Below are 21,374 nucleotides of genomic sequence, written 5' to 3'. Positions count from 1 at the left end.
GGATATACCTTGAAGATACTTTTAGTATTCTTATTTAATACAATTACATATTTTAGAACTCAAATCCAAGATCCTAGCATTAGCTGGTCCAACTCCATCGACTAGTAGGACCAAGTGCACCTTTGGCGAGACACTTCTATATTCCTGCAATTAATTTACTCATGGAGTTCTAAAAATGTTGTAAAAGCATTTATGATATATACATATATTTAGCCCTTTCTAGTATAAAACAGATGAGATAATTTGAGGAAGAATTTAAATTTTCAATTCTAATAGCTAATATATATGAGAGCAACAATACTGAATCTGTGGGTGGGACATCCGATGCAGAAGATGTCCGCTGCAGCAGAAAATTAAATGTGTGCCTGCGGGCAGTCCCGAGAGGACAATAAAAAGTGGGCTTTGTTGTGATGTGTTTTCCCTGAAAAAGTTAAAAAGGCACACTCTTCGTCTCTTCTCTTTGATTCAATCACAGAAAGTTCAACCAAATATAAAGTATGAAAAAGGAGTCATCAGAGTTTCCGATAGATACTGCCATTGATATATATATATATATATATATAGCTGCTAGCATGATTCTGCAGGCATCAGATTCAGACACATAAAAGTTGATAACTTTTTAGCCTTTAGTTTAACTTTAATTTAATTACGTACCTGTTCTCATTATTATTTCTGTTTCTGGTTCAATCCCTTTAATTCTCTTAACCTGTCCTCTTGTGTAACATTTGCCTTTTTCTGCTTGACCTTTTCCTCTTGCCATTTTCCTCCATTTTTAAACTCTAACTCCTTTCTGGCTCTCCCCTGTCTCTTCTCTATATACCTTAGGCTCTTACATCATTCTCTGAAAAGCTGTGGACCTTTTCCCCACTTCTCATTATTTACTTTTACCAAACCCTGCTTCTCCTGTTCTTCTTCTTCAGCATTGTTTATTAGGGTTTCACATTTCCATTAACTTGCCACGCCAGTGTACTTCAGTCTTCAAGGCTCACATTATCAGAAACAGACCTAGCACCACACACACACACACTATACTTGATTGATCCATGGAAACTTGCTTTTAACTTGAGAGTTAAAGTCATGCAAATCCATCAGTAAATGAGGAGAGATCGATGTCATATCCGCTGTTAACAATACAAGTTTGGTTTCTCCAAATAGACCGTACTGTTTGTTACAAGCAGGCTTTAAATAAGTAAATCGATTATTTCTTCAGCTTATTTACAAGTCTTCAAATTTTAATATTTACATGTGGAACTTCAATATTTACTAGTAGTTGTAGTTGGGGCCTATAGATAATTAATTTTCTTACACGAGAATTATATATAATTCTAGCAATTATTAATGTTCTGAGTGGACTATACGCTGCCAAAAATTATCCCATGGATAATAGGCATATTCTCTCCATTTCTTTCTTTCTTTCTTGCCAAAGGAGATATTCTCTATTTCTGAATATAAGAGAAACTATCACGTGGTATTTTTTTAATAAGCAAAATTATACATTTCAAAAAATATAAGAGAAAAAACATTATTGCAAACTTATGTGATTAAGTACAACAATATTTTAGTCCAAATTTTTTTATTTTCAAATAATATTATTACAGTTAACCAACTTTTTTAAATTGTATAAGTTGATTATTTCTCTTATATCCTTATACATCCATTTGTGGAGACTTTTCTGACGCATCATTATAGTATCCCTATATATATATATATATATATATATATATAGTTTAAATTAAATTTAGTTTGAAGGGACCTCTAATAATTAATATCTTTTAATCTGTGTCAGTGAATGATTTTAATTCAATAAATAAATTGGAGTCACAAAACTAAGAAGATCTAGTGTGGTAGTTTTGGATTTGTTGGTACATATATATAGAGCCTTGTGCACACAAATTAAAATATATTGACACTACTGTGTGAATAGTATGAATCCAATTAAAATTACATGCAACAAGGCTATCAGTATTAGTGTGCTATTATACAAGTGCTTGAATAAAGTTAAAAAAAAAAAACAAGAGTAATGAAGGAGGATGGCGTGTGTATCACGGTTTCTAACATAATTAAATCATATTTAAAACAATTCTTAAGTGTGGAGAATTCATCTGTTTTTTGTATTGTGAGGACGTAGATTTTTGAACCCTACCAATGTAGAAATATACAAAACTTCCTTAGAAGTAATTTTAGATCAACAAACTTATCTACACGAGTTATAATCAAGGGAGATTCTTTTCATTTTAACCCATATTAAATAAGTGGTTGGGGATTCAAACTTTAACTTTTGTGTATGCGACAATTTAGTTAAGAGAGATCTATTCATTACTCTCAATATCTAAGAAGAGATATTTCTTATTATGGGCAAAGCCTACTCCTTATATTTATTAAAAAAAAAAAACAAGGACTTGTGTTTGGTTTGAAGAGAATGATGTATAATAATTGCTTGAATATAATGCAGCTCCATGTAAACTAGTGAATCAATGGTGCTAATTTAATAGAAATTAAAAAGAAATCAAAAAGTGATTTCTTTAAACAAAAAATTCAACTCGTTGTGTGAGATCATTATTATTAATAATAGTTTTATGGGTACTTAGAGAATTTTTTGACATACTTATTTAACATAACTATATATTTCAAGACTCAACCTCGATAGTTATAAAATGATTTTATCCCTTCTACAAGTTGAAGCCTTGGTAAAATTCAACTTTTTTTTTCTTTGGGGGGGTGGTTGGTAAAATCCAACTTTTAGTTAAATATATGTGAAGCGAGACATTTTCTTCTTACCCATTTAAATCAATGCCATTAAAAGGAAGGCTAGATTGGCCCATAATAAGATAATTCAGTCCAAACCAAAAGGTGTTGCCTCACACAAACCATTTCTTGAGCCCGAACATTTTCTCATATGGGCCTTCGTAGTCCATAAGACTATTCTAATTTCACAGCCCATTGAATATTTTTAATTAGTTTTCACAAACAGTGAACCTCGTATTATGCACTCTAATTGATTTTGTTTGTTTGTCTATTTTATACTTATTGCTAAATTTAAATTAAATTTTCAAAACCTTATTTCTTAATTAAATTTAAACATTTACTTTCCTTTCTTTAAAAAAAAGGTTATGAAAGCTACTTTTGACAGCGTATCTGGGGCACGAACTGTTGTTTGATCGATAGAAAATAAAACAAAAATACTTTTGATTTACTATATTATTTTATTTACTATTAAAAAACCAATGAATATATAAAGACAAAATTACTTGTCACATTTGATTTACTGTTTATTTCATATTGATCTACATTTGTTTGACTAGGCCGCCACTAATTAGTCTGTGCTTATCTTCAAGGCTTTCAATTAACGTAGAGACTTAACAGGCTTAGATATTTTATAATTTTTTTAACTAATACCTGAATCTTTCTTTAAGATGTGATTAATACCTGAATCTTTCTTTAAGATGTGATTTACATTTTACTGAACAATGATTCAATTAGGGCTTGTTTGGTTTTGTTGTCATTATTTATTTTTAAAAACTATTTTATAAATCAAAATTTAAAAAGTATCTTTCAAAACACAACAAAATAATAATTCATTTGATTATGTTAATTTAAAAATAATTTTAAAATTAAAAATGGCCGATAATGATAGTTGATAGTGGTTAATTATCGCCTTTGATGGTGATTGAACATAACTGAACATATTTACAATAATCAAATGTAATATTTTTTTAAATAATAAAAGAAAGTGAAAACAATTCTAAGGTATTTTCATTTTTTTCTTTTAAAAATAAAAAATAATAACATTTTTAAAAAAATTTATTTTGATATTTTTAAACTTAACATGACTAACCCTAACTAACCCCAACCAACTAATTAACGGTGTCATTACTTGAAATACAAGCTTTCATTATCAAGTTTGGCGGTTTGTAAAAACAGTTAAATCTAAAACATATATCCAAATGAATTTTTTTAAAAAAAAATAATTTTTTAAAACAGAAATCAAACATGCCTTTAGATTCTCTTATTTTTGTTTTCTTATTCAAAACCTGTTTTAAAAACAGTTGACAAAGAAAGCTATTGTGAAAATATAAAATTAAACGGAATAAGACAAGCTCTAAGTTTCTCTTTAGATTGCGGTTGAAATATTTTATGAACCTAGCCAGAGCAAAAAGGGGGAAAAAGAAGAAAAAAAATTGTAGGATTTTACTAGAAAATTATAGGTAAATGGAATACAAGATTGATGACTGAACTGGAAACAAATGCGGAATTAGTGAATAATTTTGACCATCCTATTATTGACCAGTATGCCCAATCAACCACTCCAACAATGAAAATAATAATTTGATCATAAAATTCTAGTCTCTTGTTTTCAACATTATTTTTTTCTTAGCCACTAGCCAAGTCAAAAAACTAGACTTAGACCGTGCACGTTGGACTTGGACCCAATCTGATACGGACAGGCTCAACCATTAAAAAACAGACAAATAAGCACAGGTCAAAGTCAAATTATGCAGAACATACATTTCAGGTATCTCGGAATTTTCTTTCTGACTTTGTTTATCAATGTTCCAAAGTGTTGGATATACATATTCCTCAGGGTTCTGTGTTTGGACTTCTCTGTTGAACTCCAAATTCTGTTTAATTCGTTGAACTTCTTTCTTGGTAAACAATTCGTTGAACTTCTTGTTAGCAGTCATAGAGAATCAAGTTGGTGCAGGTTTCTACAGTAAACAAACATTGAACCTCGTATTGTGCATGCATATGTGTGTGTAAAAAGAATAAAAGGATTCGAGATCATCCAACAGTATATGCAATGCCACGTTAATTTTTGTTTTGCTATCTCTTAAGATGTCAAACTATATATTTGAATAATAACCCAAAAAAATCATGTGCTACATATATAGGAGTATTCTTTGTTTTTTTTTTTTAAGAACTTGATGATTTGGTCAATTTCTTTTTCTTTTTATTGTGTACATGTATTATCTTATTGAAGAGGATTATGTTGAAGGTACAATTGAGCATTAAATGTAAACACTTCTTTCATGTTCAAATGTTGGATCACCAATATTAATTCTTTTCTTAAATTATTGAAAATTTCAATGGTGTCCCAAAATGTCAAAGCATAATATCCATGACATTAGGCCAAAGTTGTTCTTTCTTAATAATAGGAATATTCTATAGTGGCAATAGAGAAATAGATCTCTCTCAGGTATATAAAATGAAAAAAGATAAATCTTTTTTAATTAAATCTGCTTCACACATAAATAACAGAAATTGAACTACCCAACCACTTTATGTGTAGTTGGTTGGAGGGACAGATTTAAAAGAAAGAAAAAGGTGAGGGAAAACAATTGCATTTGATTGAAAAAGGTGAATGATACCAATTGGGTTGGGTTTAAAAGAATAAGTTAGTTTCTCATACCATGAGGAATTATTGTTCGAACCTCTATTGTGCGAGATGCTCATGTTTAACACCTAACCACATTTTAAATAGGATTATCTTTAATAAAAAAAATATCTTTAAGTAATAAATAAAAAAATGAAGGGTAAATATATCCCTCTTTTTGTTTGGTTAAAACCTTCCTTCAAAGATGCGGGGATCCTCCCTTCATTTGTTAAAATATTCTCTCTCTAATTTCTCCTCAAATTATGCTTTTTTTTTCCATACCAAAAAAAAAATTATGAATTGAGAATTTTTAAAAAGTGTGGAGTTTATAAAATCTTTCTGAAAATAAAAGAGAATCAGAAACAGTGTCTGTGTGTATGTGTGTGAAAAGAGATGAAATGACTCTACTCCCACCACCCTACATCTCACTCTCTCAACCTCAAAGAGCCATTATGATTCAAATGATTAGAGAACGAAAGAAGGTGCATCCACTGATTAATTCTGCCAAGGCAAATATCTGATGAGTTTGGCAGTGTAGCTTTACTTATATAATTCATATAAATAACATATAAAAAAGAATGAATGCAATCAAATATGCTTATTCATTTTGATCAAGCGCTGTAATCAAAACACACTAGTATATGAAACAGACCGTAAAAGCTAAATATTCCATTCCTAAGCGAGCAAAGAACAGAGCAGAGAAACTATAACAAGTTGACAAGTCTCAGAACAACCCATCGTTCTTCTCTTCTTGTGAAGCCTAATCATCAAGCCTCGAAAGGATTTGGGATTTCCCCCTTCAAATTCCAGATATCGTCGTCCCAAACAACGTCACCGTACAGATCAGCAACGAAAGCCTTGCCGGAGAAATCCATATCCCAGAACGGGAACCAAACAGAACCCCACGACATCTGCTCGTCGACGAAATCTCCGATCCAAGGCCAAGTCTCTTCCCAGTTATTAGCCCAGCCAGCAACATTTTCCTGATCAGTTCCCGCTATTTCCATCTGCTTCACTTCCTTCTTCTGCTCCTCCTTCTGCTTGTGATGATGATCAGCCTCATCAGGTTTGGCCTTCCTCTTCTTCTTGGCCATGGCGGCCATTTCTGCAGCTTCAAAGCCGCTCACACCCACCACTCTTTGCCTCTTCATGATTAATCTGCAGAATGAATGAAGTGAAGGAGGAAGAGAGAAGCGATGTATTTATACGTCGAGATCAAGAAGATAGTGATGTCATGAGTGAATGTGGATTTTGGTGGCACCTGCTGTATATATGGGAAGAGGGAGGAGAGAGAGAGAGAAAGTGGCAGCTCAGGCTGAGAGTTAGAGACGCGAGTCGCGAGTCGCGAGTCGCGAGATTGGAGTCAAATTCTGAAACTGGTCAACATTCCTCACGTGCTGGCTACGTTCGTTGAATATTTCCCATCTTCCTGGGGGGACTCATGCCCAGGTTCAATAACTTTAATACCATTACCAAAATTTATCCTTTTACTATAAATATAAATCATGAGCATAAATATTTTTTTATTTTCTAGTTTCCATCAACGTTTTCCCATATCACAACTTCTCTCTTTTGTTCTTCTTCTTGTTTTTTTTTTTGGGTCGGGGTAAAATCCACCTCACAAGCTCAATTCAAGGATTTTGTTTCCTTTTGACCAGTCATTATTGTTAGATATTTCCTTCCTTTATTCCTTTTGTTGTTGTTGTTGTTTCCATTATAATATGCTCTTACTTTATTTCCATAATTAATGCTACCTCAAATTTCTAAAGTTATTAAATAAGGTCATAATTGAAAATATAGTCATTAATATTTTTTTAAAAATTTAAAATAACGTATGAATAGAAATATAAATTTCTTTCAAAAGTACTGTACTACTTAAAATATTTATTTTTTTAGGATAAATAAGCAAATTACAATCTTAAACTTTAAATCCAATAATACTATAGACCTTGAATTCATTTATTGTACATCTTAACTTTTAAAAATAATGCAATCTGATTTTTATTGTTAACAAAAATTAACTTTAATTATTAGTTGATGGAAAATAATAGAAAAGTACCTAAAAAAATTATCAACAATTATAATAAAGGATTCAAAAATTACAAACAAAGATTCAAGAAATCACATAAAAGGATTTTAAAAAAAAAAAGTGGCTCTTTTATGTTATTTTCTATTCAACTAACAATTAAAGTTATTTTTTTAAAATGGTAGGAGTTAGATTACATCATTTTTAAAAATTGAAAGAATAATTTGCATGATAAATAAGTTTATGTCTATAATATTACTGGACCTAAAATTTAGAGAGTAATTTATTTATTTACTCCTTTTTTAAAATAACAATAGATTAACTTGTTAGGAGCTATGCTAGTTTAATTAGATAGCTCGAGTTTGAATTTTTGATATATTATCTAAGAATACGTTTGGAAGTTTATGATTGAATGAAAAGGAACGATCATTAATAGAATGGAATGGAATGAAGTTGAGTGAAGTGGAATAAAACAAAATTTTTTGTTGTTTGGGAGTTTAATGATAGGAAGAAATAGTTTTATAAGACCATTTTTTGGGAGTTATTATAAAACGAATGAAACGGAACGATTTAAAATTTTTTTCTTTCATTATTACCCATGTGATTAAGTTTAAAGAAAATAATAATGCTGATTAAATAATTATAATATTTATCCAATAAAAATAATAATAATTAAAATTAACGATTAAACAAAATACTCAAGAATTAAGAATAAAATGAGAAAACAAGTAATAGAACTATTTAAGCAAACACTCCTGTTGTGCAAGAGGAACACAACAGAGTCATAGTGTTGAAAGGCACGACAAAGAGAGATGGCAGAAGCGAGAGAGATATAGTAGGAAGTAGGGCTATACATTATGCTTGAATGCTTGATTAGTCCAGCCTTGCCTGAAGCATTTGGGCACAGGGGGCTAGGCATCAACAGTGGTCAAACCTTGCCTTTCCCTACCAAAACATGTACAAGTTTTTAAAAAAAAAATTTGTGAATAATATTTATCTTATGAAATTATTTTTTATTGAAAGTTATAATGAATTATATTATTTTTATGATCTTTTAGATATTTTTTATCATTATAATTTTTTAAATCTCTTTCAAAATTTAAAATTTATTTTTAACTTATTATTATGTAAAAATAATTGACAATTGTTGTTCATTTGAACTTTTAAAAAACTACTTTTTTAATATTAGTTTTATGAAAAATATATTTTAAATAATAATTATAATATTTTTTTCAACGAAAACTTTGTTAATATATTTTTTAAAAAAATACTTGTAAAAATATTTTCGAATCAATGGGGCTGGCCTGGTGCCTAAGTGCACGTCAGGCTTGGCACCAGGTTGGGGTGATGCTTGGCCCAACCCTACGCATGTGCAACCCTAACAAAAGGCGAGAGAGATGACTGGAGAATTAAAATAACAAATAAGATTTTTTTATTAGGATAGAAGGTTGGAAGTAATTTTGTAAATGAAATAATTATACTTTGCTACTCCATCCTTGACCTCCTAATTTGGAGGGATAAAAAATATTAAACTATGGATGGCAAATGAGGGCTTTAGAGGCTTTTCCTTATTCCATTTTTTTTAAAAAAAAGCTCACAAACAGTAATTTATATCTTTTCACTATCTCACTCTATTCCATATTTTCTTAAAAAAATCTTCCAAATGTAGAGTAAATACTTGTTGGGAGAGCTTGTTGTTTTTGTGATCTAACCCAACTCTTCAGATTAGCTAAGGCTCGAAAGATTCTAGAGATCGGGTGCACAAAAAAAAATATTTCTTTTAATATCGATGCATACTTATACGATACAAATATCATTTTTCTTTTTCTTTTTTTGTCCGAGGGGCAATTCCTTGAGCTTGACTGCTTGAACATGTATATAGTTGTGTGTGTGCAGTAGTCCAATAAAATTAGATTTAAGTGGTGGTGATGGTGGTGGTTTTTTTTGTTTTTTGGGCCAAAGATTTAAGCGTTATTTGCGCCTTGAAAATTAAGAGACGGCCAAATTTCGGATGCATTTGCTGGTCTGATTCATGCTTAGAGTACCATTGGGGGGGGGGGGGGGAGATTAACGTGAAGGCAAAGATGATAGAAGTATTAAATAATTAAGTGTGAAGCTACAATTGGAGTATGAATAATTAGGTATATAAAAACTCGATTTGAGGCGAATATGAGGACAAATCGAGAACGGACAATGTGACCAAAGAATCAATGAGTCTTTATGCGACAGAATATCAGTCTTCTTCACGCAATTACGACCAAAGTAAAACATTAATGGATTATCCCTGTGTTGCACTCAATTATTGATCACGTTTTAATTCTTTGATTAAACAATGGCAACTACGTTTTCCTTTAATTTCTTAACACATATATCAAAACAGTCCAAACTCCAAAATACAGTGCTTCTTCCCTCCTTTACAAAGGTTAAAGTATACTCCCTCCATTTTTAGTTATAAAAAAAATATCACTTTTTATTTTTTATATAAGTAAAATCATCTATTTCAATAAATATTTATTATACATTTTTTAAATCACCCTTCATAATTTACATTAATGAAAAATAATTGATGCATGTTTATGTTAATTAACATATGGCATTTTAATTCAATTTTTTTATTTTTAGACATAATTATTATGATAACCAATTTTCTTAAACTATGTGATATCCCTTTTTTTTATATATATAGAAACGGAGGGAGTACTTTTAGTCTTCTAACTTTATATGAGATTTTAATTTGATCCTTTAATTTTGTAAAATATCTTTCTAGTCATTTAATCCCAAAATTGTGTCCCACATCGAGGAGTCTTATAAGTGATGCGAGGTTTATAAGTGTAAGAAAATTTTTCATCCAATAAGCTAATCTTTTGAAATGAGTTCTCCTTTTGAGTTTGTGCTTATCACATTAGTGTTCTCATCATTGAGAGACCAATGTCACGGAAAGACTACCCACGGAAGGTTTTGACCGATAGGAGGTCAAGTGAAGTGTTGTGGAGTACTGGAGTTGTCGGGAACGTTAGGCCTCAACAAGGTGGCATTATCTCGAGTCCTACATCAGAGAGCCTCACAAGTGATGGAGGGTTTATAAGTATAAAGAACTCTCTCATCTAATAGGCTGACGTTTTGAAATGGATTCTCCCTTTGGACCTGTACTCATCACACATTGTTAGTTTCAAATGAATATTTTTTGTATTAATCATCATTATTTTAAAAAATAAAATTAATATATTAATATTTAAAAATATTTTGTCAATATTTAAAAATTTAATATAAAAAGTTGTTGAGATAAAATTAATAATATTAAAATTAAAATATTAAAAAAATACTTTACAAAGTTAAAAAATTAAAATAAAATATTTAAAATTAAAGAACTAAACATATTCTTTTAAGATGATAACCATCAATGGATCGGCCATGCCGTCGAAACGAACAAGATTGTGTACAGAGATGAAGAGACATATTACATTGACTAATTAATTGTAATAAAAGCTGATACTTTCTCTATTTTTTAAATTAAATTATATAACTTACATATATTAATAAAAGAATTTTAACTAGTTTTATGTTTTAAAATTTTTTCCATCCTTTTATTTTACCCTCAGTTGATGCTAATTAATTAGTTTCTTAACTTTTTTCTTAAGGGTTGCCAATAGGGCATTTTAGAACAAAATTATTAATTATTCCTAAAATTTTGTAAATTGTCTTATATATGGGAATGACATGCCCTCTAACGCTTTGTCACATAATTAAAAACGAAACAATAATTGTATGATTGAAATGCGCCTATTTATTTTATCAAAAATAAAAATAAAACGGAAGAAATACACAAGCATTAACGATACACTAACATCAGTAATATTTTATATTCATTATTAGGAGAGAAATACATGAACGCATGTATCATGATAATCTTAAAGACCTAAACAACAATGATAGTTTTAACGTTAAAGTAGTGAGTAATTATTTATTTATTTTAAAAGGGAGGAAGAATGTAATTGTTCCTTCTTTTTTCCTTTTCCTTTTTTCCTTTTTTCCTTTTTGGCGAAACATGTTATGAGCACCTTCACTAGTTTGCTTTAGAATCGGCACAAGGGGCGAAAAACAAGAAAGAAGATATGCTCAAAATTAAAGATTGGCATTCATGAGTCATGAATCATGAATCATGACTCTTATTAATTACTAGAAAATATATTCGTGCATGTGTGTGTGTGTGTGTTCCTATAAAATGGCAGAATAATATATTTAATTTTGAAGGTTAGATTCATGCATTCACATTCTAGAGGGGGAGAAATGATAGTTGGGATGTTGCGTGCTTTTCATGTTTCACTATCCCATAAAAAAAATAATTGTAAATGAGAGAGTTAACTAGTATATTTTTTGGGTAATCAATTTCTTATAAGACAAAATTGTGAAATAATTAGAGTCATGAAATTATTATCAGCATGCAAATATTCCTAGTAAAATGTACTTGGCCACTTAAGCATGAGGTCTCAAATTTAAACCTGCAGTATGAATGCAGACTTTGTTGTTACAAGAATTATCTCTAATTGAATCCACAATATTCAAATTTAACCCAGCCACATGGCGATATAATGGAGGTCTTGAAATCTTTATTTATAACAAAAACTATTACTTTTAACTTTTTTTATATATAAATAAAATTATATTTTTCAATAAACATTTATTGCAAACTTTTTAAATTACTCCTCATAATTTTATCATTCATAATTATAAGAAATAATTAATAAAAGTTTGATTAACACAATTAATAAAGGATATTGTAATTCAAATATTTTATTTTCAAACATAATTAATATAGTTAAATAATTTTCTTAAACTATGTGATACAGGTTTTTCTCCTACAAATAGAAACGAAAAGAGTATGTTTTTGATCTTATTTATAAGTCACTTTTAACATATTTTATCAATATCAAAGAAAACTTTAAAATTTATTAATTTTACCTTAAAATTTAATAAGTTCTCGACTTTGCCTATTAAATATACATACTTCAATAACATATTTTTTTTTCAATATTTAATGAAAAATAAAAAAATTATAATAAAAATTTAATGACGTGATTATTAAATAGGATAAAAAATATTCTTGTCTTTTTACTCTGTAAATTAAATAAGATTAGAGAAATATATTTTAATGTGTGTAGAGAGAGAGAGAGAGAGAGAGAGAGAGAGAGAGAGAGAGAGAGAGAGAGAGAGAGAGAGAGAGTGGGGGGCACGTTGGTGACAAGCGGCAGTTGTTGGCATATGGGTAATGCTAATGAACAGTGGCATGTCCAGTGTTTGTATCCACAAAAAAGAAAAAAAGCTAATAGTTTTTTAATATTTATTATAATCGGTTCATATTAACCTTTTATTATTATAATAATATTTAAAAACATGAAATTTAGTTTTAATGTCATGAAATCATATTGTTATATTTTTCAATTTTAGTTAATTTCTTTTTATTGTTTTGTCTTGTTCCAATGTTGCAAACACACCGCCACTTTATTTTGCCAGCGCACGCTTTGTCTGTCGGCAAGACGGCAGAACCCTTTTTCATTATTTGTTTTTTTTAAAAAAAAATTATTTGTTCATTTCTCATTCTCATTATTTTCCCACTTACCTTGTTCAAATCTTCACATTTCTTTTTTCTTGTTTCAATGTTCACATCTCCTATTTCATTTTATTTATCACAATGAATGATAGCTTGTGAAAATTAACATGATGTTATATTTCTTATATATTTCCGCTATAAGTAAATATTCTAATAATCCTGCACAGATTATGTTACAATTTTAAAGAACATTATTTAACAAAATCAATGATTAATTTTGATATTTAAATATTAACTTCTAAGAACTTGAGACAAAATTAAAGTCTTATTCTTACACATCAATATAAATAAAATATAAATTTACCAAGGGCTAATTCAAATAATAAGAGTGAGATGCATGGTTCAAATTAGATCAAGGGTTCAAATCCATATAATTTATTAAAAATAACATTTTTTTAAAAAAAATTATGCTACTATTTATAAGTAATTAAATTACAAGTATACAACTAAATGTGTCTTTATAGATATACTCCATTTGATTTGTAAGGAATTTTTTAGAATATAAGTAATTAAATTACAAGTTTTTTTGTGATGCATAATATTCCCCCTAGAACAATTTTAACTTACTTTACAAGGATTAAGAAAAGTAGTTTATAGCATTAAAATGATAAGGACTTACAACTATTTTTCAATATTACCTTTCAATTAAAATTAAAATATATAAATTACCTTTAATTTATTTCTTATTGAATCTTTTTCTACCATACAATTAATAAGAGTATTTTTGAAAAATAAAAATTTCATTTTATTGATTTTTTTTTTAAATTTTCGTCCGATTAACGCTAGCGGGTACAAAATATTGTATACTTTGGGTAGAGAAAGTATAAAGAGTGGCGTTAAATTGTTTATGGTTAGACTTTTTCATCTAGTGCCTTTTCAATGAGCCCCTCGTAAATTGTGGAAAGGAGTGGATGAAATTATAATTATTATGTTTTTATTCATTTACTTTATTGGGGCAAAAATGAAATGTTAAGTTATTTTTGGATAATTTTAATTTCATAACCATTTTTTTTATATGCATGATTCAATTGACAACTTTTTATAATAAGGACCAGAGATGGTATTAAATAGTCCCTCCAATTTCATATATCAGTTGCCAACTAGAACAATTTAATGGTTCTACATATTAGTCACTTTGTATAAAAATGTGAATAATTAATTAGCTTTATCTCAAAATCCCCTGTTTACAATCAAGACTTTTTTTCTTAGAAAAATATGCTTTTATGTAAAGGGTAAATTTAAAATGTCATTTTATTTTTATGCCACTTTAATAATTTGACTATCTGTCTTTAAATATGACAAGATAATTAAAAGTATAATATATTTAGAATCGAAATAAATATCACATTAGATGGGGGTGAAATTTTGCCTTACTCCATAGGCCTCAAGTTAAAAAAGCCTCAATTAGGCACACTTACTTAGGGCTGGAAAACCTTTGTTACACAAACATTTAAAGATGATGATGTTGATGATAGTAATAGTAGTTGTAATACATGGTTTTGGAAGAGCTATTCAAAATGATGTTAAAAATATTGGGTTCTGGAATCAATTGGTTAGAAGGTTGATTGAGCATAACATAATGTCTTGAGTTCAAGTTCTGAGTATACAGCCATGATTAAATTCTCAATAATAAATATGCCCTCCAAAAAAATGCTCATAAATTGCTGACCATATTAGTTTGAATAAAAAACTTGAGATACTGGAACCAAATGGGAAAAAAAAAAAAAAACCTTTAAAAAAGTAGGTTTTAAAAGCAGCCCAAAGATGATAAGCAAAATAGAAATGGAAAGTTATGTTGAATGTTGGGCTCTCATTTTCTTTTTTTGATATAGACATTGGGCTCTCATTTGAGACTTAATATTTTGGTTACTTACTAATATAACGGGCAGGACCAGAAGAAAGTGGGTCTGGAACAAGCGACGTTAAGTTTCCAGAGAAGAAGTGGGACCCTTCCAATCTCTTTTAGCTTTAAAATTTCTTGCCATTTGCCTTAACTCTTATAATGTGCCAAAAAAATCATGCTTTCTTATAAAATGGAAAAAAAATTCACTGTGCTAAATAATTAAATGTATTTTTCTTCTTCTTTTGTTTTTGTAAAAAAAATACCTTAACTAATTTTCTATACAAACTCATGTATGTTATGATGAGAGGATGATGAGGCTAACAGCTTACATAAAAGCTTGACAAAAGAACTTAAAAAAAAGGAAAAATTTTATTTTAGACCCTTTGACTACACTTAATAATAAAAGGGAGCCTCATAAACTCCAAAAAGTCAATGCAAACCAAAGTATTAAAGTAAGATTAAAATGCAAAGTAAAATTATTTGATTGTCCATAGTAAAAGAGGGAATAAAATAGCATAATCTAGAGTGAAGGAAAGTCAGAGGAAGAGATGGAATCACATTGGAAGGCTCTCTCCCTCTCATTCCCCCTCTCTTTTGCCTTCTCCAACATCATGAGCAACTGATAATTTCTTTAATATCTGAATTTTTTTTAAAATGGGTTTCAAAAATTTCTCTTGATTCTATTTTATAATTGATTGAATGAGCTATTCTAGATTTTTCATACACCTGTTTTCTCTCTCCCCTAACAATGAAATGTGACTCTCTTTACTGTCATTAACTTGTAAAATTGATAGTGGTATGAATTGTATAGTTGCCGACTATTGTATTTCATTTTCGTGTTGTTATTATAAAATTTCCTAGTGTAGTTGTTTACATATCCAATTATAAAGTGCTACTGAATAATTTTAATTTTGAAGTGTACCGATGCAAAGACTCATGATAAAAAGGCTAATTCTTCTAGGAACCAACTATACTGCATCTTCTATTTAAAGAGGAAATTTAAAAGTGTAGGAGGAAAATATGATTTATAAGTATGGCATTTTAGTTGAAAGATGGATAAGTAAATGGATGACATACCAAAGACTTAGAAGTATGATAACAAATGAGCTATGACTTAAATGTAAGGATTTTATCATAAAGTATAAAGTGATTTCAGCTGAAGAGACATTGACTCTTATAAATGATATTAGAATTGATCAACTAATTGAGGACAACAAAACCAATAGTTATATATATATATATATATATATTAGAGAAATATCATAGTTAGACATCCAACAAGAGTAAGTTGTGAATTAACCTTTTTGTAATTTTAAAAATTCAGATTAACAAAGTTGTTAGTTGACATATACTAAGTTATTAACTTTCTTCTACACTTGTTAATGTTGCATATTGGAGCTGACTTGCAAAGGAAAGCTGATTGAGTCCTCCCAATTTGGTAATAATGAACATTCCTCCTTTAAAAATGAAGTTTTAAATAAAAGTTAAAGAATTAAAAATATATTTTAACTATTTTTATTTTATCTTATTAATTAATTTGGCATCAGACGACAAACAATGATTTTCGCACTGCATGCTTTGTCTGTCGGCAAGACGGCACAACGCTCTTTCATTATTTGCTCGTTCCTCGTCTCATCATTTCCCTCATCCTTTCTCCAAATTTTCTAATTTCTTTTCATTTTTTTACTGTTCCCATGTTCTGTTTATCTTATTTGTTTTATTTCTTCAACTTACCAATATAAAACATTCTATTAATACTACACCGGCTATATCATAATTTTAAAGATAATAATTTGAAAACATGAATGATTAGTTTTAGCCATTAAGAAAAATAATCTTTAACAAAATTACCGGGAGATAGCTCAAATGGCAAGAAGAAGATGGTATGTATGCATAAAGTCCTCCTCATTTTTTTAAAAAATAAAATTTATAGTAAATTATAATTATAAATGGCACAACTAAAATGCGTCTTTATAAGTTTCTTTCTTCGGTTTTTTTCTTTTTTTTTAAGTGCTTATTTGCAGTAACAGTGGAAGTGCGCCGAACAGAGGCATACCTTTATAGGCCTAAACTTGAAAAGGCCTCAATTAGGCCCACATCCCGAATGCGGGAAAACCATTGTTACAAGAACATTTAAATCACCTAACGAGTGTGGTACATGTGATAATGATATGTACTCCCTAGACATTATTTGGGAGTTTAATTTTTGAAGATATGTATATAGACTATTGCTCGGGAGAGAACAATTCTCTGTTTGGTTTAAGGGGAGGGGAGGAGAGCTTCCCTCCCCTTGTTTGGTAAGGTGGAGGGGAGGGTAGATTTTTTAAAATTTCCCCTCCCCTTCCTTCCCCTCTCTTCTAATCAAATACTATCTTAATAGTTTTTAAATTTTTTAAGGGATTAGTTTCATGACTTTAGCTGTGGTGATACTTTGGAAAACAAAAAATAAAAGACATTTAATTTCACTAACAAGGATTACATATGGAGGAAAGCATTAGTCTCTCACAATATATCAAATCAAAGTTTTAATTTTTTATGAGTAAAGGTGGCCACATTTAGTGTCTAACATTATTTTAAATAGAATTGTCTTTAATAAAAAATATATAAAAATTAATAAAAACACTTAAATCCAAATTTGGTTAGCTTCAAAATTTGTTGCATATCTCTTTATCATCATCATCATCATCATTATTATTTTACCTGAAGGTCTTTTCTGTTACAATCCACAAAGTTTTATGAACGCTCCTGTACCTCTTTATGTTTAACAAGGTATTAGTCCTTAAAACTATGGTCAATTTTAATTAAGGTCTCTAACACCAATGTATAGTTAATACATTAGTATATTAATAATACAGTTATAGCAAGAAAAAGGACAGGTTCAGCCTATATGAGCTTGGGTTTAAAAAGCCTTGTCACCTTAGATTTAAGTAATTTTTTTATCTCTCAACCTTTATTGATTGGGGTTAGGGTTAAACACGAAATCCTATTTTTTGTTTTTAAAATTTTACTTTTTAAAATTAAATTTACCATTACAAATTAAATTATTTTAAAATTTAAAACAAGTAATTCAAATAATAATTTTAAAGTACAAACACATAATTTAAAGTTTAAATTTAATTCAATATTAAATATCATAATTTTCAATGTTAAAATAAAGACATACTTAAATAGATAGCTTGAGCTTGGTTTTCATAGTTTAAGGTGGTTGGGCTTTGGAGCTTTTTTATATAAAAATAAATCAATTTTCAAAGCTTGAGCTTAAAAGTTTTTAATGTAATATTGCGTTAAACAAAAATTAAGAATACCAGTCACGTTTAATGAAAAGCTTCTTGGACAAATTTCTCCTTGAACCCATGGAATAAGTTATAAAAACGTTGACTCATGTTATTGCAGCTTTGAAAGATTAAAAAAATTATATTTTGACAATATATCATGGACAGCGTGGATGAGAGGATGAGGTAGCTAGGGTTTTATAGGAGCATGATGGATCAGGAAGTGAGGTCTCTCCACTTTCGTTTCCTTCATTTCCCTCCACTTCCTCCATCCCTATCATTCATTAATTTTTTCATTTAAAAAAATTATTTAATAAAAAATTTGAATGGTGGAGATGGGGGAAGTGGCGGGAAAAGGAAAAAAAAAGGAAGAGACCCCTGGTTCGATGGATCATGGAAGGGATTAAAACAAATCAGGCCTCCGGGATGGATGCTTGTTAGAGGTTTGTAATATAACGAAAATCAATATATGACATTTATACATATTAATTAGGAAAAATATAATCATCAATCTCTATAATTTTATCAAATTTTATTTTTAATCCTCATAATTTTTTAATATTTTTAGCTCTTATAGTTTCAGCAAGTTTAATGACGTTTGTTATTTAAATCCTTATTTTTAGTGCTTTTCGTACCTATAAGGACTAAAAACACTAAAAAAATTATAAGGACTAAAAGTAAAATTTAATAAAACTATAGGGATCATTGATTTTGTTTTCTTTATAAATTAAAATGAATATTTATTAATTTCTTATAATAGTGTGATTTTTTAAATCTTATGTTATCTATAGGTAGGTATCCTTAGTTATTTTAAAGGAAAAAAGTAATTATTTGGTTTATATAGTTTTTATTTGGTTGTAACTCAATTTTTGAATTTTAGTTTCTTATAACTTTATCCTTATAATTTTTAATTTTGTTATACTTTAATCTTTAAATTTTGATTCGATATAATTTAGTTTCTATAATTTTAAGTTTAACTATTTAATTTACAATATTGATCCTTATATTTTAAAAAATAAAATTATAAAATAATTAATTTTGAAATTCATGGATTAACATTTTAATTACTAAAAATTTTAATTTTTATAAAGATTATAGATATTAAAATTTCAAAATAATATATATCTCTATAATTTTATTTGTTTCAAATATAGAGACCAATATTTTTAAATTACTAAAAGTATAGAGATTGAATTATAATAAGTCAAACCAAAAATTAAGTTACAAGTAATCAAAACGAAAAGAGCTAACCGATTAAGTTATAATGAATTAAATTTTAAGAGTTGAGTTAATTGTGTTAAATTACAAAAACCTAACTCTTTCTTAAAGGAAAGGGGGATGCACATCTCCATACATGTAAAAAAATATGTCAACACTAGATTTGAAATGAGGATTTTTTTTTTTTAGCAAGGAGGTGACATTGTCATTAGGATAACTAACTGTTGACACATTATCATTTTATTTTTTACCCAACCAAATCATATGCACAATTTTCCCTTTTTGTAATTACATTTGAAAATTTATTTACATTCTAGGGGCTTGAGACTTCATTTTCATCTGTGGATTTTGGAGGGACTTAGATGCAATCTTACAAAAAAAAATACTACTCCCTCCCTCATAATTTATAAGACATTTTTAATTTTTTTATCCTAAAATATAAGATACTTTAAATAAATTAAAATTTTATTAAATGCATTAATTTTGATATTATTCTTTCTCTCTTTATAATTAATTTCCATCCCTTTTCTTTTAATATATTAAATGAATTGTATTTTTAAAGTTTATATGTTTGTTTTGAAAAGATAAAATTATTAAATATATTTAATAAAATTTATTGATATATAAATTTTATTTAAAACTATCTTATAATTTAATATGGAGAGAGTATTATAAATGTAAACGTGGACTACATATTTTTATTTTAGGCCACAAAGCGTCTAGCTCGATCAAAGTGAACTGGCATCTTTCAAATAGCTTCGTACATTTATTGGCGCTAGATAACTAATCCACGTCATCTCATCAAAAGCACATTTAACTCACGTTTCAACACCCGAACAGCCATCAACATATTCTTCAATTTTTTAAAGAAAAGAAAAAAGGGTCAAATTATTATTTTTTTTAAATGAGAGTGAGTTTTAATTTGTTCATTTGAAAGTAACTAGTATCTCAAATCTAAGTCAACGTTAATTATCTCACAGATATTGAAAAATGTTGTTAAAGATTATTCACCTTGTTAAATTTGTCCCATGTTACAATTATTTTTCACAATTACTCCCTTCTTTATTTATAAAAAGGTCAATTAATTAAAAAATTACATAAGGTTTAACAAAAGTTAAAGGGGTAGGGGGAATTAAAGAAAGAACTATCTTGCGTTGTATTAAAGGTTACAAAATAGACATTACTTGCTATTTACTAGACATTCTGTACCAATGCTTGCTGAGAGTGATGTTTTGAATGAAGCTAATAGAAGAGTTTCTCCTTGAAACAAAGAATAGAGACTACTTAAATATAAAGGGTATTTGCAAGCGAAAAATCCTTAATCCATTGTAAAGCAGCTTTAAGACAAATCAAGTTGAAACAATTTGGATAAATATAATAGTCAAGCTTTTCGAAATAAAACTGTGAACGTGAACCGAATTCAATATTAAGAGATCCGATCCGTGTGAACAATGGAAGGGTTCAATCTTTAAAAAATTACTCCTAATAAATGATTTACCATCTAACATAAAAAATTGCCTTTAATTTCTTTTTTCATTGATGCATGAGAGAGGAGTATCTATGGAAAAAAAAAAATATTTAATGATCTAGGCATTCTATAATATGACTATATTTCGAATGGTGGAAACTACTAATTACATTATATGGAGATGGAGTTCAAAAAAAAAAAAACGTTGCAATGCCCTTGCAATTTGTTTTTTACCCAGAAACATAAAGTCATCATTGAAAATTGAAAGGTTTACAAAGATAAATCAAATACAATGAACAAAACATAAATAAGAAAAAAAAGGGAAAAAAAACCAATACAAAGCAGCATACATAAAGAAAATAATTAACACCATTAAAACCATTCCATGCCTTAAAACAAAACTAAAAAGTAAGAAATGTCATCTGTGCCTTAAAAACTCCAAAAACTAAAAGTCGTGTTGAAAAATAGGGATAGCAGTTTTATAAAATTATCATAACGATTCCATTTCTATGTAAATAATAACTGCTATGTAGATAATAGATTTACTACCTCCACACATTAGATTGAT

General features: G+C 28.6%; 1 protein-coding gene across 1 annotated transcript; it reads right to left on the bottom strand.

Annotated features, from left to right (window-relative positions):
- Positions 1–5,886: 5,886 nt before the first annotated feature.
- LOC129310384 (uncharacterized) lies at positions 5,887–6,641 on the bottom strand. The gene has a single exon (XM_054952205.1). It carries the CDS (start codon positions 6,520–6,522, stop codon positions 6,139–6,141), a length of 384 nt encoding a protein of 127 aa, XP_054808180.1. The 5' UTR covers positions 6,523–6,641; the 3' UTR covers positions 5,887–6,138.
- Between the last annotated feature and the right edge of the window lie 14,733 nt (positions 6,642–21,374).

The sequence above is a fragment of the Prosopis cineraria genome, unplaced genomic scaffold (genome assembly GCF_029017545.1).
Source record: "Prosopis cineraria cultivar Desert tree isolate PC_DT_omini unplaced genomic scaffold, ASM2901754v1 PC5, whole genome shotgun sequence".
Lineage (NCBI taxonomy): Eukaryota > Viridiplantae > Streptophyta > Magnoliopsida > Fabales > Fabaceae > Prosopis > Prosopis cineraria.
The sequence above is the reverse complement of the archived record's forward strand: the minus strand, read 5'-3'. Positions and strand labels throughout refer to the sequence as shown.